This window comes from Pteropus alecto, unplaced genomic scaffold (assembly GCF_000325575.1).
Source record: "Pteropus alecto unplaced genomic scaffold, ASM32557v1 scaffold20, whole genome shotgun sequence".
Lineage (NCBI taxonomy): Eukaryota > Metazoa > Chordata > Mammalia > Chiroptera > Pteropodidae > Pteropus > Pteropus alecto.
Genome location: NW_006436298.1, coordinates 7,730,386 through 7,750,495, shown reverse-complemented (window position 1 = coordinate 7,750,495; position 20,110 = coordinate 7,730,386). Strand labels below are relative to the sequence as shown.

Here is a 20,110-nt window from a genome sequence, read left to right as displayed (position 1 = left end):
GGCAGTAAATAACAAGGGTCGGATTGAATAATCGACCTCTGAAGAAACACTAGTATTAGCCTATAACTCCGACTCTCAAATATAGCACAAAATCCTTTCACTCCAACTTTTTGTCTTGCCTTTTGTTTTTAAAAAACAGTTTGATTTTTTGTGGGGCCTAGAGATTGCATTGATCTGCTTCCCGAATGGTTAAAGAAAAAGTGAGGACTTCAGTTGACATGACATGATGTTTGAGGGTCCGTCCCAGTTGAAACAGATGAACAAAAATTAAAAGGACCACAAAGCCCTTTATAGAACTTCTTGACGGCCCTGTCTCTGGTCCCTGTCTCTGCTGTCACTCAGTCTTGTGGCATGGACTCCCAAAAGCAAGGAGAAGTGTTACCAATGTGTGTGAACTCAAGGCAAGAGTCACATTCGGAATCCCTTTCCAACTTCCATTTCTTTGTGGGAATTCTGTCACCATATACGCCTCAGCTTAGACTGCTTAGGTCTTGTAAAACCATGTGGGGACCAGTAGCAAGCAAGAGGAGACAGACTGAAGAGCTAGAATGGAGCTATGAAGGCAGCTGTGGGATTGTGGATCCTGAAGCCCTGGAGGACCTTAATGCTAAATTCTGCTTAATATTTATTTTTTTCTTCTTTGTATTTTCTGTTGATTCAGTGAAGAGTGTACCAATCTCTCCTAAGTGCCACAAGAAATATGTGTAACCCAAAGTTGATTTCCCTCTAGAGTTGCTATGCATTCTATTTGTCTTTTTTGCTACTTCTGATTTATTTTAAAATTCTAAGGTGTCAGCTTCAGCTTCACAACTTTCTTCTAATGAAATATGTATTCACATAACACCATGGTTAGTATTTTTCACAAATCATTTTTCACAAATCTCATATTTTAAAAAAAGATGTTGGATTAGGGGATATTAAATAAGGAATAAAAATTTTACAATAGTTTTGTTCGTTATTATTTTGCCTTTTCTTTCCCATTTCAGACTTTTATAGTTAATGAGTTTTATCCTCAAGTTTTCGACTGTTGACTTTTATGACTTTGGTCACATCAAATGCACATCTGTAAATATCAAAGAAAAGGACCTGCCAATGAAAGATATATTTTGGTATTGATATTTAAGAGTTGACACCAGTTTTCTCTCTTCCTATGCTTTATTTAGATTCCGACACAGCCCCAACTGCTGGTACCTGAGAGACTGGACTATCCACACCTGGATTAGGCAGTGTCTAAAATATGGTGCACAAGACAAAGCCTTATATACCCTTGTAAATAAGGTGAGTGCTTTCCTGGCATTTGCAGCTTGTTCTTCTGATTTTAGATGATATGGGGTTTGAACCTATTACAGTACAGCAAATATGGTATAAGAAATAACTTCTAAAAATTATTTACCCTCAGATATCCTTTTTAGAATGGAGCTGGATATAAATTAATCAACACATTAAAAAAGAAAACTTCCTGGAGCTGCTGCTTTTCCAAGCATAGTGACTTAGTCAGCTAAAAGCAAAGGTAGTCTAATCACAAGAACTCTGCACTGGTGGTCCTTTCATTCTTGATCTGTAAGCCTTGGATTGTTTGTCTGATTTCCTTTGGTGAATTTTAGGGAAAAAGACAAGACCATTTTGCTGGATTGTGCTCTTCATAGTATGCAGGCTATCTTACAAAGACGGTATTCCTAGGTTACTCAAAACATGTCTTCTGAATTCCCTGACTCCTCCCCTCGAGCAATAAAGTACAAAATAAGCAAAAGTTTAGAATGTTATTATTATGAGTCTCAAGCTACAACACTATTTTGACCCATAAAAAGACTTTAACAATATATTTATGAAAATGCATTATTTCTGTAGTGTCACTGGATCTCATATGATAAAACTCAAAAGGAAATAATTTCATTTTGGGGACTTTTCGCTCCCATGACTTGGGCCCAGTTTAACTTAATATACATTGCAGACAGTTTGTGTGTGAGAGACATTGCATTGTGTATGGCATTATCTATAAAAATGAGCAATATCCTGTCAGGAAACTTATATTTAATAAAGCAGATAAGCAAGTTCACAGATAAATCTAATATGAGGCCCCAGGGGAAGGAATAGAGTAAATCCTGCTCTCATCAGTTCAGAGTTTAATGACACAGATTACACTCAAAAAAGAAGATTCTTTGAAAACAAAGCAAGGAGAGTCTAGAAAGGCAGAATAGTCTGTCTCATTTTCTGCTGCTCCTAGTCTTTTAGTAGAAAGAACACTGGACAAGAAGTCAGAAGACCCGGCCTATAATCTCTTAAATTCCACCAACTGCCTGCAACTTCAGGCAAATAATTCATCCTTCTAGGTCTTAGTTTTTTCAACTCTAAATCAAGTTAGTTGTACTAAGTCAGTGATTCCCAATCCTGGCTTCCCAGCAGAATCACACAAGAAGCTTTTAAAATTTATAGTTGCTTTCTCTACCCCTAAGACTCTAATTTAATGGATCTTCTTGGATCCCAGGCATTGGTATTTTTTTTAATTGGTTTAAAAAAAAATTTTTTTTAAGTAGACTTTATTTTCTAGAGCAGTTTTAGGATCACAGCAAAATTGAGAAGGTACAGAGATTTCCCATATGCTCCCTGTCCCCACCTATGCACAGCCTCCCCCATTATCAAGATCCACTGCAGAACGGTACATTTGTTGCAATTGAAGAACCAACAATGACCAACATAATCACCCAAAATCCATTCTTTACAGTAAGGTTCATTCTTGGTGTTGTATAGTCTCTGGGTTTGGACAAATGCATAATGACATATATGTACTATTATGGTATCATATAGTGTAGTTTTACTGTGTTTAAAATCTTCTGTGCTCTGCCTATTCATCTCTCATTGGTATCTTTTTAAAGCTCCCAAGTTCATTCTAATTTGCAGCCGGGGTTGAAAATCACTGACCAGTTGATTTCTAAAGCTCCTACCAGCTTTAATGATTTATCATTCTAAAATATTTTGTTTTTACCATGCCTCTAGGGACTAATGCTGATTTAAATGACTGTTTTGAGAAATATAGACTCTGCCCATGAGCTCCAGCCTTTCAAACAACAGCTTCTAAACATTTGTTTCCATTTCAGCATACCTGAGCCATCCCATAGAGTAACAGTGACTCAACTCAGCAGTGATTCACATGGATGGTTAGGCACATCAGAATCTCCTAAGGGGATGGGTATAGTTTGAAAAAATTCCTCAGGTGTTTCTAGTGCTTAGTGGGGGAAGAATGGGACAATGTAGGGGATAGGAGCGAATCCCACTGAAGTAAGAATTTAAAACAAAAAAATATATATATAACCACAATTTAGATCATTAGTAGTCAAACTTGACTGTGCATGAAAGCCACGTAGGATGTCCACTAAAACTTCAAGTTTTTGTGCCCCATTCTCAGAGATTCTGATTCTATAAGTCTGAGGCTTAAGACTCTACATTGTTAAAAACACTCCTAGAACATTCTGAGGCAGATGCTAAGGGATCCACATCTCGAGAAAACAGGATTCTCAACTATTCAGCTGTTTTGAACAGAACATTCTAGGAGCTTGATTAGTAATATTTTGTTGACATATTTCTTGGGTCTTTAAAAACCAGTCTAAGGAACAAGAGATAAAGAGTGATGTCAAGGATGTGGTAAAAAAGGAAATACTTGTCTTCTATTGGTGGGAATGTAAATTAGTGCAGTTACTATGGGAAACAGTATGAGGATTCCTCAAGTAATTAAAAATAGAACTGTCATGATCCAGCAATCCCACTTCTCGGTACATATCCTAAGAAAATGAAATCACTATATCAGAGAGATATCTGCACACCCCATGTTCATTGCGGCATTATTCACAATAGCTAAGACATGGAAACAACTTGTCTATTGTTGAATGAACGATAAAGAAAATGTGGTAATAAGTATATACAATGGAATACCATTCGACTATAAAAAAGGAGATCCTGCCATTTGTGACAACTTGGATGAAACTTAGGGCATTATGATAAGGGAAATAAGTCAATCAGAAAAACAAATACCCTACGATCTCACTTATATGTGGAATCTAAAAAAGCCAAACTCATAGAAACAGTGTAGAATGGTGGATGCCAGGGGTTGAGAGAAATGGGGAAATGTTGATCAAAGGATACAGACTTCCAGTTATAAGATGGATAAGTTCTGAGGATCTAATGTACAGTTTGGTGACAGCAGTTAACAATATTGTATTGTATTCTTGAGAGTTGCTGAGAAAATAGGTCTTAAAAGTTCTTATCACCACCACCACCACAGCAAAATGGTAATTATGTGAGGTGATAGGTATGTTAACTAACCTTACTGTAGTAATCATTTCTCAATCTAATGTATATTAACTCATCATGACGTACACCTTAAACTTACACAGCATTATATGCCAGTTATATTTCAGTAAAATTGGGGGCAAAAATAGTCTTAAGGACTAGAAAATGCTACATCATGTGATAACGTGTTCTTTCCCATAGATATCCATTTTTTGCATTGATATTTATACCTTATAAAAAGAACCTCTGAACCAGTAGATATGTGGGGGATTTTGGTTTGGTGTGGTTTGTTTGGTTTTTGTTTTTGTTTTTGTTTTTTAAACTGTGATGAGGTGTTATAATTTTTATTTTTCACGTATCAATGGTCTTACATCAGACACCCCCTCACAACTTTCTCACCCTGATTACCAAACCTCATCAGTCATAGCTTCTATTTCACTGTCACAGATGCTGTAAAACGATAGTCAAATATTTTAAAGCTAATGGTGGCAAGTTTTGTCCTGAATAATACATAGGCATATGTAATAAGTTGAGTTAAAATGGGTATTTTTTCTTATTTTCCTTTTATTTTCACTTTCATTACAGGTTCAATATGGAATTTTTCCAGATAACTTTACATTCAATTTACTGATGGATTATTTCATAAAGAAGGAAAATTACAAAGGTAAGAAACCAAACCCAGGTTCGTTTATACTGAGGCTTCAGCTCCCAAAGGAAGTAGATGTAGTCACTTTTCTTTTTTATTTCGTAATGATATCTCTTTACATCACTCTTTTAGTCAGGAATAGATTCGTAGTTGGTTTATACCATGCCACTTAGCCAGATAGGAAAATCATATCCAGATTTCTTTTACTCTGAGTTTCTCAAGTTTCTTTGTTCATATCTCTTTAAGCAAAGAACGATGAATTTAATTAAGGAATAAACCCTGCCTGAACTTCCATGGCTACTTAAGATTATAGTAATGCTGTTATTAGTTTGCCTTTTTTTCTCTCTCCATTTGTCAACTTTGTTTTATTTAAATTACAGTTGTTGTATTATGTAAAATGTAAAACTATAAAATCAATTGACTTTTCCTGGAAAAACGGTGCATTTGTTATGAAGGAAAGTCATTTCCCCTCCCTAAGCTTTTGTTTCCTCTTCTGTAACATAAATGGATCGGTGATCTCTGAGATCTCTTTACCCCCAAATTCTCTGATCCTGTGAAATTAATTTAAAGTGGCTCTTCAGCTGCAGTAAGGGAGGCCAAGAAAAGATGGGTATTGCAGCAGACTGCAGAGCAGTCAGGTGGGACCCTGCCAGTCTCCAGTGGATGGGGAATTCTAGTACAGTGTGCTTGTTCTCATAGCTATGCAGACAGTGAAGGAGAGAGGAGGCCTTGCCGTAGTGTAGACACACACTGGCTTTCCCTTTCCTCCATTTCATCCAGGTCTAGTACTGAGGAGCAGTGAGGGAGCCATTCCTGTGTTAATGTAGTTACTACCTCAGGAACATGGATGTGGGCTTGTGGTCACTTCTGCATTTATGTCATCTGCAATCTTGTCTTTGGTTCCATCCCCTTATCCCTGAACACCAGCACCCTTGGCCTTTTCCGTCGCATCAGTACTCAGTGATTAGGCTCGGGATTGGGCATTTGTGCCCTTAGTGTGGGCTCCTCTCTCTTTCTCTCCTCTGGATCTCTGCTCTGTCTTCTCTCTCATGAGACTCGCAGTTGCCCACTACCAGAGGGTATTCGCTGCATATTTTGAAATGTTAATTATCCCTTGTTAATTATCCCTTGTCCATTTCTTACTCAGTTTTAAGCATGCGTTTCCTGAATTCAACTAAAAAATAATTGGCTTTTACATAATCTAATTTTCATAATCTAGTCTCTGAACATCAGATTTAAGAATCTATATTACCGTATTGCTGGAAAATTATATAGGAGCAGTTTTCTCCCTTCACTTTCTTTAAAAGGTATGTTGGGAGGATTGAGGGAGGGTTTTTTTTTGTTTTTTGTTTTTTATTTTTTGCTAAATACAGAATAAATAATATTGAGGATTTTTAAAAATAAAATTTTGATAAAGACATTTATGGCAAAAACAAAATAATATACTTATTATTAGGATAGGAAATATCAAAGTATGTAAATGATTATGAAAGAAAAGTAAATTAATTATCCACTCCAATCTAATTTTACTTCCCAAGCTGACTGAAATGTAGAATATAAATAAAAGATAAAATCGGTTTGATTTATTTTTCATGTGTGAATAATTGTTAAAACTAAGTTAAAACTAAACAATTATTAAAACTAAACAATTGTTAAAACTAAATCTAGTTTTTTTTAAACTAGATTTTTAGATTTAATTGTGTTCTTTTAAAATATCGGTTTGTTTGTTTTTTTTAAATCTGTTCCAGATCCTTATTTTGCTCCTGAGTGACTAGATGACTTACTGGTCTGCCTGTCCATCTCACTTTCCCCATTTGTGGAAAGAATATAGAAATTCTTGCCTGTGGCCTATTTCAGAACCATGACAACATGTACAAAACCAGCTGGCTGGGAACAGCTGCAAATCAGTGCTAACTCTTGTAATTATGAGTGTATGCAAAAATTGGTTAACAGAATAACTCAATCAGTTAGTTAGAAATATTTGTTGTGCCTATTATGTGCAGGCACTGCATTTTAAACTAATATTAACATTCTCTAATTTAACAACAAACATTAAGAGAAGGAAATTGTTTGAACTTGATTTTCATGACTTCTATCTATGTTGTGGAATACCAAGTGAAAATAAACATTGCTCGGGGTCTGATCTACTATGACCTGCGTTCATGTGGAAACAAATGTGTTGTATATTACACTTAGGGGCTGTAATTTATGAATATGCATTTTCCCTTCCCTTCGTTCAAGTCTTTTAAACTGAGCTTGATTGTCCTTTTTATAGTCATCAGTTTTCTGTCTTTGAAGTAATACCTGGGATTTAGGATTGCCTCTAGCATTTGTCTTTTTTTACCCTAAGAGGGAGAAGGTACCAGAACACAAAATGGGGCAGTAAGCCCAACCCCTGCTCTGCTTGTCAGGATGACCTGGAAAATACATTTGCTTCCTTTCTGTATGCCTTCATCTCTTCTAGCTGATGGGCATGAAGCTTTAAATTTGCTTCTCAATTTATGAGGCATTTTCGTATGTATTATCTTGTTGGACTGTCCACCAGTCTTTTGGAATAGTTAAGACAAATGGTATTTTATCATTGTGAAGATGACACTAGGATAAATTAAGTGGTTTATTCAATGTCTTTGAGGACAATGGTGCAATGGAACCTGATTTAATACATACTGATATGTACAATAGAAGCTCAAGGTTTGGGAAACAGCTAGTTTGTGGAAGAACTAAGAACTGATCCTAGTTCTTTACTTCTTAATTCTCTGTTTTTTACTTCTTAATTCTGCTTATTTTTCTATTAGATCCTTGTTTTTCAGAGTGTTTATAGTTAAATGCAGATTTGGTGATGTTACCTGCAGCTAATTTCCCCTTGTTCTTACTTTGATCTTGCCAGATGCTTTGTCTGTGGTTTTTGAGGTCATGAAGCAAGAAGACTTTGAAGTAACTTCCACCCAACTTCTCTCCCTCTATGTTTTATACCATTGCCTGGCAAAGAAGACAGACTTCAGTGTAAGTGATCTACCTTAAACAGTACCGAGAGTCTTAGGAAAAGCAAGTAGTGGCTGCTCAGTAGGGAGGAGGTGGCCAGACGAAACCCTGGCTCGCAGAATCTAGAAAAAGCCATCTGATGTGCAGCCTTGCGGCTGTATACAACCAGGAATGATTGTTCATTCTGCACATTGTAGTTACTGGTTTCTAACAAAGTGGAACTGGATGTTTGTCCACTCAAGAGAATCTCAAGTGAAGTCCTTATGCACATTTTGAAACCTGAGCTAGGCTGAATGTGCCTCATACGGTCAGAAATGGGTAACTGACACTCAGAGCTGGACATGGCATATCAAAAAGCAGCAATGAGCCACCTGACCCTGACTCAGGTATTAAATACCCATTATTTAATTTACAGCAGTATTTCTCTGAGGTTACCCTGAGTCAATCCTGAATACCAAGTTTTAGTTTTAGCCCTTAGGTTAAGTATTTAGTCATTATTCCTTGCTATCCAAAGGATAACAACAGTGATAACAAAACTAATATTTAAACAGCTATTACATTATACCAGGCTGTGTTCTTGGTGTTTTAAACTTATTTATGCTTTTAATCCTCACAACTCTATGCAGATGAGAAGATCGGGGCACAGAAATGTCAGTCGGTAGCATGAAGCCACCTGATAAAACCAGAAAGTCTGTCCTTAACCCATATATAACATCAAAAAAGTCCTACTTTGGGTAGGAACCGAAAAGGTCATCTAGTCCAGCCTGCATTCTAAAGAATTTATGGTGTGTTTTGCTTTTCTAAGTTGAATGTCATAGCCTACAGCATATGCCACATTCATTAGTTGATTAAATATATATTGAGCACCTTTGACATTCCATACATTGCTAGTGCTAGTTATACAATGGTGAGCAAGTATTTCCTGTTTACAATCTAAGAAGTATAGGCATTTAAAAACAACAAAACAAACACACATATAAAATTATGGCTACAATGTGCACTACAAAGATTTCTATAAAAACCCTATATTGTGAAGAATTCTAATTTGTATTTTAAACTCAGATAGGTTAGGAAAGGCTTCCCTAAGGAAATATTTCCTGGGTTAATATTTGAAGATAGAATAGGAAATAACTTGCTGAAGAGGGGAAGAAAGCCAAAAAGAAGAAATAATATGTGCAAAAGCCCTATAGCAGAAAGGACATGATGAGCTGAGAGGGGCTGGGAGAAGATAGGAAGATAATCAATGTAGCTGCAATAGAGAGAATGGCAGGAAGGACATGGGGTGAGACAGGTTTGAAGATAATGTCGGTCACACTAAGCCATATTGTCTTCATCCTAAAAATACTGAGAAGCCATTGAAAAGTTTTAAACAGTCGGGGGTAATATGATCAGATTTGTGTTTTAAAAGATGCCTCTGGCTGTAATGTGCCTAAGAGATTGAAGCATGGCGGGGATGGCTGTTGTCAGAGCACCTAGGAGGTGATTATGGTTGTCTGAGCAGAAGGTAATGGTAGCTTGGGGAGCAGAATGTGGTGGAGGAGTTGAGAGTAGCTGATGGACAAATTTGGGAGGTAAATAACATGATGAGGAACTAGATGTGAAGGCAGGAATGTAGGGGTCAAATTTTATCTCCTCAGTTTCTGGTTTGTGTATCTGGACGGAAGAGTCGCCGTGTGTTTGGAAAGGGAACTCTAGAAAAAGACTGGTTTCTATGATGAAAATCATTAATTTGGCTGTGAATGTGTTACATTTTGACGTATCTTTGAGACCGTCAAGAGATTTCTAAGGGAAATTGGGACCTTAATGGAAAAATCTAGATTGGAGATGTAATTTATACATCCGTATATAAATGTCTGCAAATGAGCCACAGAACAAAAAGGAAAATCGGGAATGTGTGGACCACTAAAACCATGGGAAGAAGAGTGATCTACAATATAGAATGTTTCTGAGTAAGATGAGGACTTTTAAAAATTTCGTTGAATTTGGTGGCATGAAGGTACTAAACTGTAACCTTTGTTTCCATGATTGATTAGGAAACAAAATAGAAGTGGATTATAGAATGAGTTAGAAATGTGGGAAGGAGACAGCAAGTGTAGGCAAGTGTTTTGAGATGTCTAACTGTGAAGGGGAGTGGAGTATGGGGAAGAGGGGAAGTGAGGGTCTGCTTTGTATTGATGGAAGAACTAGAAGTATGAAATAGAAAAACCTTGACATTCATTGATGAGATAGCACTTGACTGAGTCTGTAGTAGTACGCACTACAGAAGCTAACAGCTTGGAAGAGACCTAATACTTTAGCAATGTTTGCATTACTCTCAGACAGTCTTCAAAAAAACCTCTAAGACACTAAATTATTTTTGTTGTTTTATTTTCATTCATCTTTTTAAAAGTCCTTTTGGAATCATCACCAATCTAATCACCATTACTACCCTGCTCAATTCTTAGCACAGCAAGAATACTGCTTATTTGGCTTTTAGCCTCTGTTGCATTCTGATACTGTAACAGTGGTCACAACCTTTTTGGCACCAGGGACCAGTGCTCCTATGAGAATCTAAAGCCTGATGATCTGAGGTGGAGCTGAGGCCGTGATGCTAGCGCTGGGGAGCAACTGCAAATGCAGTACAGATGCAGCTTCACTTGCTTGCCCGCAACTCACCTGCTGTGCGGCCCAGTTCCTAACAGGCCACTGACTGGTATCAGTCCGTAGCCTGGGGGTTGGGGACCCCTGCTATAAATCATTTTTTCCCCTAAAGAATATAAAAAATGTTCTTAAGGCTCCTTATTTATTATTCACTAGACCCGTTTTTATGCAATTTATGTGGGGGAAAATCAAACCTTAGAGTGCCTGGCTTTTGAAAGTGAAATGACCTGGTCCTTAATTACCAACAATTTTACTTATCTGTGCTGCAGAAGTGCCTGGGTAGGTTTTATTTTCTCCCAAGGTCTTTGCTTTTTTCAGACCTTAGGAAATCACACTTTCATTGCAGAAAAGCCATTCCCAGTAAAAAGGTTTGGGCTCTCATTAACACCTGGGGAGCCTCACTTCCACCCGGCTGCATTTGTAGCCTGCTGTCTCCTCCATTCTCTGCTTCCCTGACCCCTGAGTGCAGAGACCAGTGCAGGACAACCTGAGCCTGTGTTCTGTATTTCTGAGTCAGAGCCAGGGCCCAGGCCCATGGGGACTCATATGGCACCAGGAAGATCACAGTTCTCGTGTCTGGGGAGTTGCCAAGGCTTCCTCTGGGCCCTGCTTTCCCGCTGACGCCCTTGTCACTGCTGCTGCTGCTGCTGCTGTTCTGCAGCAGGCTTAACAATGCTTGTGTTTTTGCCCCTTTTTTCTCGTGTCTCAAAAGGCTCTGGTATTATCGAAGTGTAATTTTGCACCCCGGGTTAAAATGATCACTAAGTGTTTCTGATTGCCTAATTTATTTCTGAGGGGCACAAATCTATCTAAAAGCAATGTAATAGTTGTGTTTATTTTAACTCTGTGAAGTAGAAGTCCTATCATTGCCAAATTATTATAATTCTAAAGCTTGCTCCATCATGTCATGTCCATGTGAATGAATATGGGACTGATAGAATGTTAAATCTTTATTGATTGTCTCAAGACAGTATTTGTCCAGAGTGTACTTTATTTCTATTTTGTTTTGCTTCTCTGGTTGTAAAAAGAGCTCTTATTCATTGCCCCAAATTTGGAAAGTTATAAAAAGTACAAAGAAGAAAACAAAAATTAATTTTACTATCCAGAAATCTGTTGACATATTACGTATTTCTTTTCTGTATTTTTCATTAAACATAAGTACCTTTCACTTAAAATAATTGGGATTATAATGTACCTATAGTTTCATTATTTTGCTCTTTTACCTTAGTGTTATATAATATGTTCTTTTTTTCCATGTCGTTAAAAATTACATTTTCGCATGCAGTATTCATTGCTTGGCTGGACTGTCATCTGGTATATTCTGTTGCAGTGGGAAGAGGAGAGGAACTTTGGTGCATCCCTGTTACTCCTGGGCCTAAAGCAAAAGAACCCAGTAGGGTGGAGTTCCCAGTTGTATGGCTGTGCACTTCTAGGTAAGCTAAGTGATCCTTCCAAATACCATTCTTCATAGGTAGAATCAATGCATTCTTCTACTTCATCATAGAATTATCATTTGATTTAAATTTTCTAGTGAAATTCCTATACAGTTTTCATTTTTAGGCTCAAAAAAATAGACTTTGATAGCCTTACATTTCCAACATAAGAGAATAAGAGGGTTCTAAAACCTGTCACTGTTGGCAAGGTGAGAACTGGTGCTGGTGGCCATGGATTATATTTAGTGGTAATCAGTGTGAGAAAGGGATAGAGAAAGGAAAGTTCTGGCCCTCTTTTGGGAGAACCAGCCAGTAGTCTTTCTCAGTATTAACAAAGATCTTTCTCTTTAGACCTAAAGTTCAGGAATTAAGAAATTAAGAGTTAGGGTTGAAGTCCTGTCTTTGGTATTGTTTTCAGGTGAGGGAAGAGAAACTCAGAGCACAACTAGTAGCACTTTGGGAAAGCAGAGGGTGACTCATTGGTACACTGTGATTGTGCCAGGCAAGAGAGAGACGGCAGCTTTACTTTAGTGACCCGACTGCATTGAAATCTGACAGGTCAGGAAGACGAAGGCCTCAAGGAATGGCCCCAGAACCTGGGCTGTGCAGAATCTGGGCAGATAACTTTCAACATTAAAGGTGCCTTGTTTTACAGAAATTTATTAAAAGCATATTATTTCATTACTTTTTCATCCTCTCTCTTAAGTGATAGGCATTTGGGAAAGCACCTTCTCTTGATTATATGTTGCTTCTGCTTACCTTCATTTTCTGAAACTCATCAAAGTTATAGCAGTTTGGCTGCTTTTAAGGTTGATCTTCACCAACAAGATGGAGTGTGGCATTCTCAGATGCTGATTCTGACATAAACTGACTCAGGAATTTCAGAGTTTATCAGACCGGCTATCAGATATCAGAAAGAATTTACCACTTTTTTTTACAAAAATCATTTTCCTCTTTTTTGCCATCTACTTTTCCTATTGATTTTCATGTTTTTGCCTTCAGATTAGCATTTAAGACTATTATACTGCAGGAATTATTCATGAAGTTGTCAGGGCTAAGACAATGTACTTTGCTATTGTTGTTTCTGAGTGGAGGCCCGTTGCTTTGGGACTGGCAGCCATCAGATCAGAAGCTCTTTGCTCTCATTGTGTCATGCGCTGTGCAGCTTCACTCAACCCAGATGGAAGCAGCTTCCCAGAATGTGACTGCAGTCTAGCCCCAAGCATCTTAAAGCTCTAAAATTAGCTGTCACCTGATAAGCTTTGTCTATTTATGTCCTCCTACAGCTTTCCCAAATCCTTTCCAGGAAAGATAAGTGAAGGTAGATTTAAGACCTAGCAGCTCAAGGTGACTTTGGTCATTAGTGCAGAGAGGGCTTCTGTTCCACAGAAGTGCAGAGACAACCCAGCCTCTCTCTCTACCGAAGACTGTGTTATCTGATATTCATATCCTGAGCTCCAGTGATGATGGTTTGAGGTAGCAAGAGAAGCATTCATGGCCTGAGATCCAAAGGGATGATGAAAACTTTATTTAAGTGTTGATGAAGTTCAAATAAAGGAACGGAGCAAAATGAGAATTTTTTTCATAAGGACAATCGAAAAATGTCAAATGTTTCCTGGCAGGGAATGTTGCAGATATTGACAAGATTTTCACTGTAGGGAAGTTACAGAATTTCTTTTTCCGAGGAAGATTTTGTTCTTAAAACAAAAATATATTTCAGTTTCTTGACTCATAAGAGTAGCTCCACTTAGAGTCAGATATCAACCTCTCTAAATTTCCTCAGCCCTGTGATTCAGACATTCCCATGATAACCTCCATCAGCCCAAATGAAAAAGAAGAAATACAGATTCATAAAATTTTATATTCAAAAACATATACAGTGGAATTTACCACATTCTGCATCATCTATCTGAAATATCACCAGGTTGCTGGATAGGGTGAGGCTCTTGGTACAGATTTGAAATTTTCTTTGTCTCTAGAGCTGCCAGGTGAATGTTCTCTTGTTCCTTCAAGTCTTCAGTCTCAGACATGGTGGAAGGCTTGGCTGAGCTTTCTTTATTATTTCTTTTGGCTACAGGGAAGGTGGAATTGCAGCAAGGACTGCGCGCTGTGTACCATAACATGCCCCTGCTGTGGCAACCAGGCTACCTTGACAGAGCCCTTCAAGTGATGGAGAAGGTAGCCTCCTCCCCAGAAGATGGAAAGCTGTGTAAAGAAGCGGTATGTTCCTTGGCCCTTACTCACTGGGATTGAGCCACCTCCTGGTCCTCATAAGTCAAGCTTTGAATTTGTTTTCATTGCCTTACCCCTCCCCCTACTTTCTTTATTTCTGTAGAATCATGTATTTATCCAGTTGAAAAGTGAAAATCCACAGTCTCAATGTTCCTGACAAAAAGCTCTAGAAAATAAGATTAATATTGATTTTATACCTCACCATCTAGTAGGAAAACTACTCCCCTCCCCTGAAATTCAAATTGAGTTCAATAAAATACTGCCTACTCCACTGCCCCCTCCCCAATAAAATCTTTGTGGCAGCTCAGGAGAGATTAAGATTTCGTTTAAAATTTTTGGCCGTTCTGTACCTTTGTAGTCCTGGGAGACTACATGGCAATTTTTTCCCCCATAAAATCCCTCAAGAAATGAACCTGGAGACTAGAGATGGCACAGTCTTCCTTTCCTTCCATTAAAGCACTCCGTGGTGAATGCATGGTGCTGAGGCGACCTAAATCAGATGTTCCTTTCAGAGTTCTAAGGAGGTCACTCTGCCTGGACTAGGAAGCTGTTCTGCCACCAAAGCTCATCTCTCCTAGTCATCTAGGACTCTTGACACTGTGACGTTCCTAGACTTAGCTCAGGCTATAGGAAACGTAGCATCTTAGAGCCCAAAGGGAGCCACATTGTCCACTTCTGTCCAAGCAGCTTGTGTAGTCAGAGTGTGACCTAGAAGGACTTTGGTTGTTTTATGACCAGGGTGCAAAAGTTAACTTTGAGCTGCTTATTTGTTTTGTCTTGACCCTGATCACTAGGACTCACCCCTTGGCTTTCATTTCAGTCATGAGATGGACAAGTCTGGTGCTGGCTCCTCATACTAATGTCTAGTGAATCATTATGTTTTTTGCCAGGTGTTTATACCAAACAAAGCAAACACATTTCTAAATATATTTTCAGTTAACAGTGCTATAGTCAGTGCTAGTGATTTAAAACACAAAATTATACATAAATTCTTTGCCGAGGATATATTCTTTCCAATCTGAGCTATTTTTGCATTCCTTGTGTTTTGACTTAATAGGAATGTGATTCAGATGTCAGCAAGAATGGGATATGTGTCAGCTTTGGGTATAATGTATTAGTGGCATTAAAAGGCTTTGGAGTGTTTTTTGGATTTTTGTTCTGATATGACATGGATGGAATTAATCGATGTCCAAGCAGGAGTTAATGCTGGCCTTGAGATGGTTTCTGTCCTATTTCTGATGGTTAGGCCCTCTGTGGGCCAAGGGAAGTGTGCCCCAAAGTGAAGTGGTGAGGGGGAGGGGTCAAAACAAAAAGAAACTCTCTCTTTTATAATTTACTTACTTTCTTAGTCATAGACATCACCTCGTTAAAATGAATTTAACGTATGCCTCCCTTCCTGGCCTTTGCCAGCAGTTTATGTGGATTGCGCCGATCCCTAATTTACAGATAACCTGTGAGCTAAAATCTTTCTCAGAAGGAGGCCCTCACCTGGATTCAGCAGCTGCACTGTGCATTCACTATGGCCCTTTGTCGATTGTGGTCTGCGCTGGTTTTTCTTTCCCTTTCTCCCACTTCCAAGCTGATTGAGGAAGAAAGACATGGAAGGGGAGTGGGTTCTTTCCCATCCATTGAGCATAATTCTTATATTCCTGCCTAGTTGATTAAAAGTGAAATGAAATGCCATTGTGCTGATTCATATACAAATAATTCTGAGCTTGCTCATCTGTACCATTTGTTTTGTACTAAGTTTTCCGTGCCTATGACAGGGTGTTTTTAATGTAAAACCATATAACCATGTTTACATCCTATAATTTTGTAAGAGAACGCTTTTCACCATTTTTTAGATCCCAGTTTTTTCTTCCTTTCCCTTCTCCAGCTTCTCTTCACTGTGTGCTCTCAGGGCCACTGGCTGATTAGTCCCCTGCCTCTCTTTCTGCTCCACAGCTTGATGTGCTGGACAGAGCACTGAAGACTCTGACTGCTCCGGCCCATGGGTCTCCAGAGGAACAGCCCCAAGAAGGGGAAGACAGCCAGCGGTCAGAACTGGTGGAGCAGTTGGACGTGGAGGAAACTGAACAGTCCAAGCTTCCCCAATACCTGGAACGATTTAAGGTGAGAAACAGCAGAATTGAGTCCCTCTCAGCTGCTAAACATGCCTCTCTGTCATGCCATGGCGATGGACAGGCAATCCTTTCATGCATCAATGTCACACACAGAGGCATTAAAAACTGACATCAAAAATTACATTTTTATTGCTTCACACGGGAAGTGGCCTTAAAAGAAACAAATGGAATTTTTATGCTCCTTTTTGTACTTGAGCTAATGGGTCACAGTGTTGTTCCCTAAGGCAGCATGTCATTACCCCCTCATCCCTGTCATGTGCCTGATGGATGGGTAATAGCTTGCTTCCTCATAGCAATCACCTGACTCCAACCCCGGGTGGAAATCTGGTCATTTCTTCGTATTGCACTAAACATGCTTGATAATCCAGAAACGCAGGTAGAAATTGCAAAGCCACATTTAGGTATAGAGGTAAGATTCAGGCATCTTCCTTTGCTCATCTCTGGCGGCTTTGTGTTGTGCACTATGGCCCTGAGAAATGCTCTCTTGTACTACATGGAAGATGTAAACAAGTTTCCACTGCTGCTTTTCAGAGCAGCCCTTGGTAGCTTTCAACTGTACATCCCAAAATGCTCCGTGATCAGTCAGGGAAGAAGAGCCTTGTTCAAAGTTTAAACCCTTGACCTCTTTCTTGCTTTGTTCCTCATCTATTTTGTGGAAAAATAAAACAAAACAAAACAAAAACCATGCTGCCTGAAGGAGAATTTTTCTTATGAAGCAGAAAGTGTTTTCATCTATGCCAGCTGACCTATTATATCACTTTGGAACAGAGAGATGTAAATTTTGCCAGATTATTACATTTAAATCTTTTCAGTAATTATATTGAACCAGCTATGGGAAACCTATTTCCCTATGTTTTAATTTAAGGAGGATTCTATTGTACTTTTAGCAGCTGTTTCTCTCAGTATTTCTGTAAGGTCATCGGTCAACTTCCTTCTTTAATAATTTGAAAACTGTGAAAAGTTAATTGATGTTCCCAAGGTACACAGAGAATTAGCAGTAGAGCTAGGTTAAGAATTTACATACCTGTTCTTTCCTCTTAACTTTGCCTAATCTTGCAGACTTAGAAAGGCTAAAACACAAAAAAATTGACTTAGCCCCAAAGATTATCATTTACCTATTCATATTGGCCAAGTCTGTCATACTACTCTTAAAAATTACCTCTCTCTTATTTCTTATATATTTAATCTCAGGGAATAGAAATCTGTGCCTGCATTAAATTCTCAGCCCTCTTCCACAAATGCAGGTTTTTGAAAATCAAAAAAAAAAACAAAAAAAAGACGAGACAAATATTTATTGACTGCAACCTATGTGTCAGGCACCACTGCATTTCATTTATCCTCACCATAACTCTGGGTGGTAGATACTGCTCGTCCCATGTTACATGACACCAAGGCTAAGAGAAACCAGCCCACAGACTTTGGATTTGAACAAAAGTTTTCTGACTTGAGTCCTTAAAAGTTTTCTGAGTTGAGTCCTTATTCTGATGTCCCAAGTTGTCTCCTTGGCTTCAAATCACATGGAATTAATTTTCATTTTACATTTCCTTTTCTTTCCATTGCCTGATTTTTATTAGTCTCAGGTAATTTGTTTGGGGCCCATCACATTAGACCTCCGGCTGCTCTTTAAAGCCCATGGACCTGCCTACCTTCTTCCTACCTCCTTTTACCCCTTTCCTCCCTCACCCCCTCCCCAATCGGACAGGCCTTGTCAGCTATGCCAGTGAATTGCATTTGTTTGTGGAACATGGGGATGTGTGGTATAAGCTATAGCTGGGGCCATAAGTGGCTCTCTCTGATGATCTACATCTTGAAGCACTTAAGTAGATTAGTGTTTTTAGTGCTTTACTTCTCCAGAAATACAATACAGAACACACCAAGCTGCCATTTCAGATGGAGCTGTAAGCAGTCAGTATGCAAGGCTGACCTTCAGTGAGCACAGCAGGTGGAAGCTTAGAATAGTGCAAGCACTCATGGGAGCTGTTTAGCATGCCATTAGTAAGAAATCCTTGAAATGATTTCCATCTGTTGAAAGGAACACACGTTAGGCAAACATTTATCTCAGTTATTCTGAAGGAAAAGATATGGATGGACTTCCTCCAATTTGTCAGCTGCCTCTGCCATTCCGTTTGCATCTTAGAGTTCTTTGTTCTTGGAGTTTGCTGCTTGGTTTGGTGCAGGTCAAAGTGGAAATGTAGATTTGTTATACTTGTGCCGTCTTTGTGGTTTAAAACAAACTACAGAAGGAATCACAGCATATGGAGTTCCGTTTACTGTTTGTGAGTAAAGGCAGATAAATCACATGTAGTGCATCTTAGAAAAATTGTTGGGCTAAAAAAAAAAAAGGAACAAAAGCTAACAGGGTCCGGATGACAGGTTTCCAACAAAATGCAAGCAGAATGTGCAGAGATGTTGTGACTTAATCTCTTTTCCTTTTTGTATTCTTCTCCCACCTGTACTCTCCCCCTTTTCCCCCTTTTTTCCTTTCTTCTCAACAGGCCTTACATTCTAAACTTCAGGCTCTGGGCAAGGTTGAGTCAGGAAGCCTTTTGACTCTGACCACCCAGCTCATCAAAGAACAACTTCCCACCTGTGAAACAGAGGACATCGCTGCCTATGAGCAGAAGCTGCAGCGGTGGCATCTGGAGCGGGTACAGTTGATTCAGAGGGAACAGGAGCAGAAGGAGAGGGCAAAGCGGGAGCATCAGGCTCGGAAAGCAGCAAAGGCTTCTGCCTGACAGGGCACCAGCCCCGCCATAAGGACGTCACTAGACCCCGTCATGAGAATCATCGTAACTGGGATGGCAGCCTCAGCTTCCTACATCTGTTTTCTCCTTTTCTTAAAGCAGGCAGGCTACCTGTGGTATAAAAGCCATGACGCTCTACATATTAAGGCACTGTGACTGCCTATCCAGACTGCCTAGCCGTAGTTCCAAGGGCTGTGGAACTGTGAAAGTGGCTAATAGTCAGACTGAAGCCACCAGCTGAATACCTTAAATGGGGCTCTTGAGGCTTATGGAATTCCTGGGGGACAGAGGTCAATCTTGAATATTGAAACTTCCTGATGCCTCGCGATGGTGGCGGGAGAGGCCATGGTTGAAGTATCAGGTCTCGAGCACAGGTTTTTGAATGGTCTTTCTCTTCCCAGCCGAGGCAGATTGCACATCCTGAGACCTTGTCCCTCTTCTCTCTAGTATAAGCCCTCGGCCTGAGCTGGATGTGGGGTACCCACACATCCCCACTTTCTTCTTCCTTTGTGTCTCACCGTGCCAGACCTGAATTGGGAAAAGTTCAGTACAGGATCGAACGCAAGACCTGCTGGCTTTAAAATTTTGAGAACCTATAGTGGTATTTTAAGAATGTAAGGGCTTTCGAGGACAAAGCTAGCCCTAGTTCTAAAGCCTCCTTGACTGAAAGTTTCTCCATCATGTTGCGGTAACTTTTTTTTCCAAAAAGTATTGTCTCAGCTCTTTCATCAAGTAGGTAAATGAGCCTCTTGTGCATGCACACGCACACACGTACAACTTGTGAACACACATTTCCATCAGAGAAGTTGGAGAAAGTAAGAGATGGGATGTAATACTTGAGAGGCAGACAATTCCTTCCTGAAGTTTCTCTGTGAATGGGGTTGGGGCAGCTCTTGTTTGCTATGTAATTTTGCCTTTAAGTACAGTGGTGTACTTTTATTCATGATTGTGCTTTTTTATCAAGAACCTATGGAAATAAATGTTCTGGCATTATTCAGGTATATTCTTTATCTTTTGGAAGGGAAA

At 39.1% G+C, this 20,110-nt stretch overlaps 1 protein-coding gene across 2 annotated transcripts in view; it reads left to right on the top strand.

The window, feature by feature from the left end:
- The window catches only part of MRPS27 (mitochondrial ribosomal protein S27), a 72,286-nt gene extending 52,209 nt beyond the window's left edge, over positions 1-20,077 (top strand). For both annotated transcript variants that reach the window (XM_006913126.3, XM_015590302.2), the window contains 7 exons: positions 1,164-1,278; positions 4,870-4,948; positions 7,818-7,933; positions 11,883-11,985; positions 14,063-14,205; positions 16,162-16,329; positions 18,836-20,077. In XM_006913126.3, coding sequence (XP_006913188.1) covers positions 1,164-1,278; positions 4,870-4,948; positions 7,818-7,933; positions 11,883-11,985; positions 14,063-14,205; positions 16,162-16,329; positions 18,836-19,075 — 964 coding nt within the window. In that variant the 3' untranslated portion in view covers positions 19,076-20,077. The remainder of the gene's footprint in view (positions 1-1,163; positions 1,279-4,869; positions 4,949-7,817; positions 7,934-11,882; positions 11,986-14,062; positions 14,206-16,161; positions 16,330-18,835) is intronic.
- The last annotated feature ends 33 nt before the right edge of the window (positions 20,078-20,110 follow it).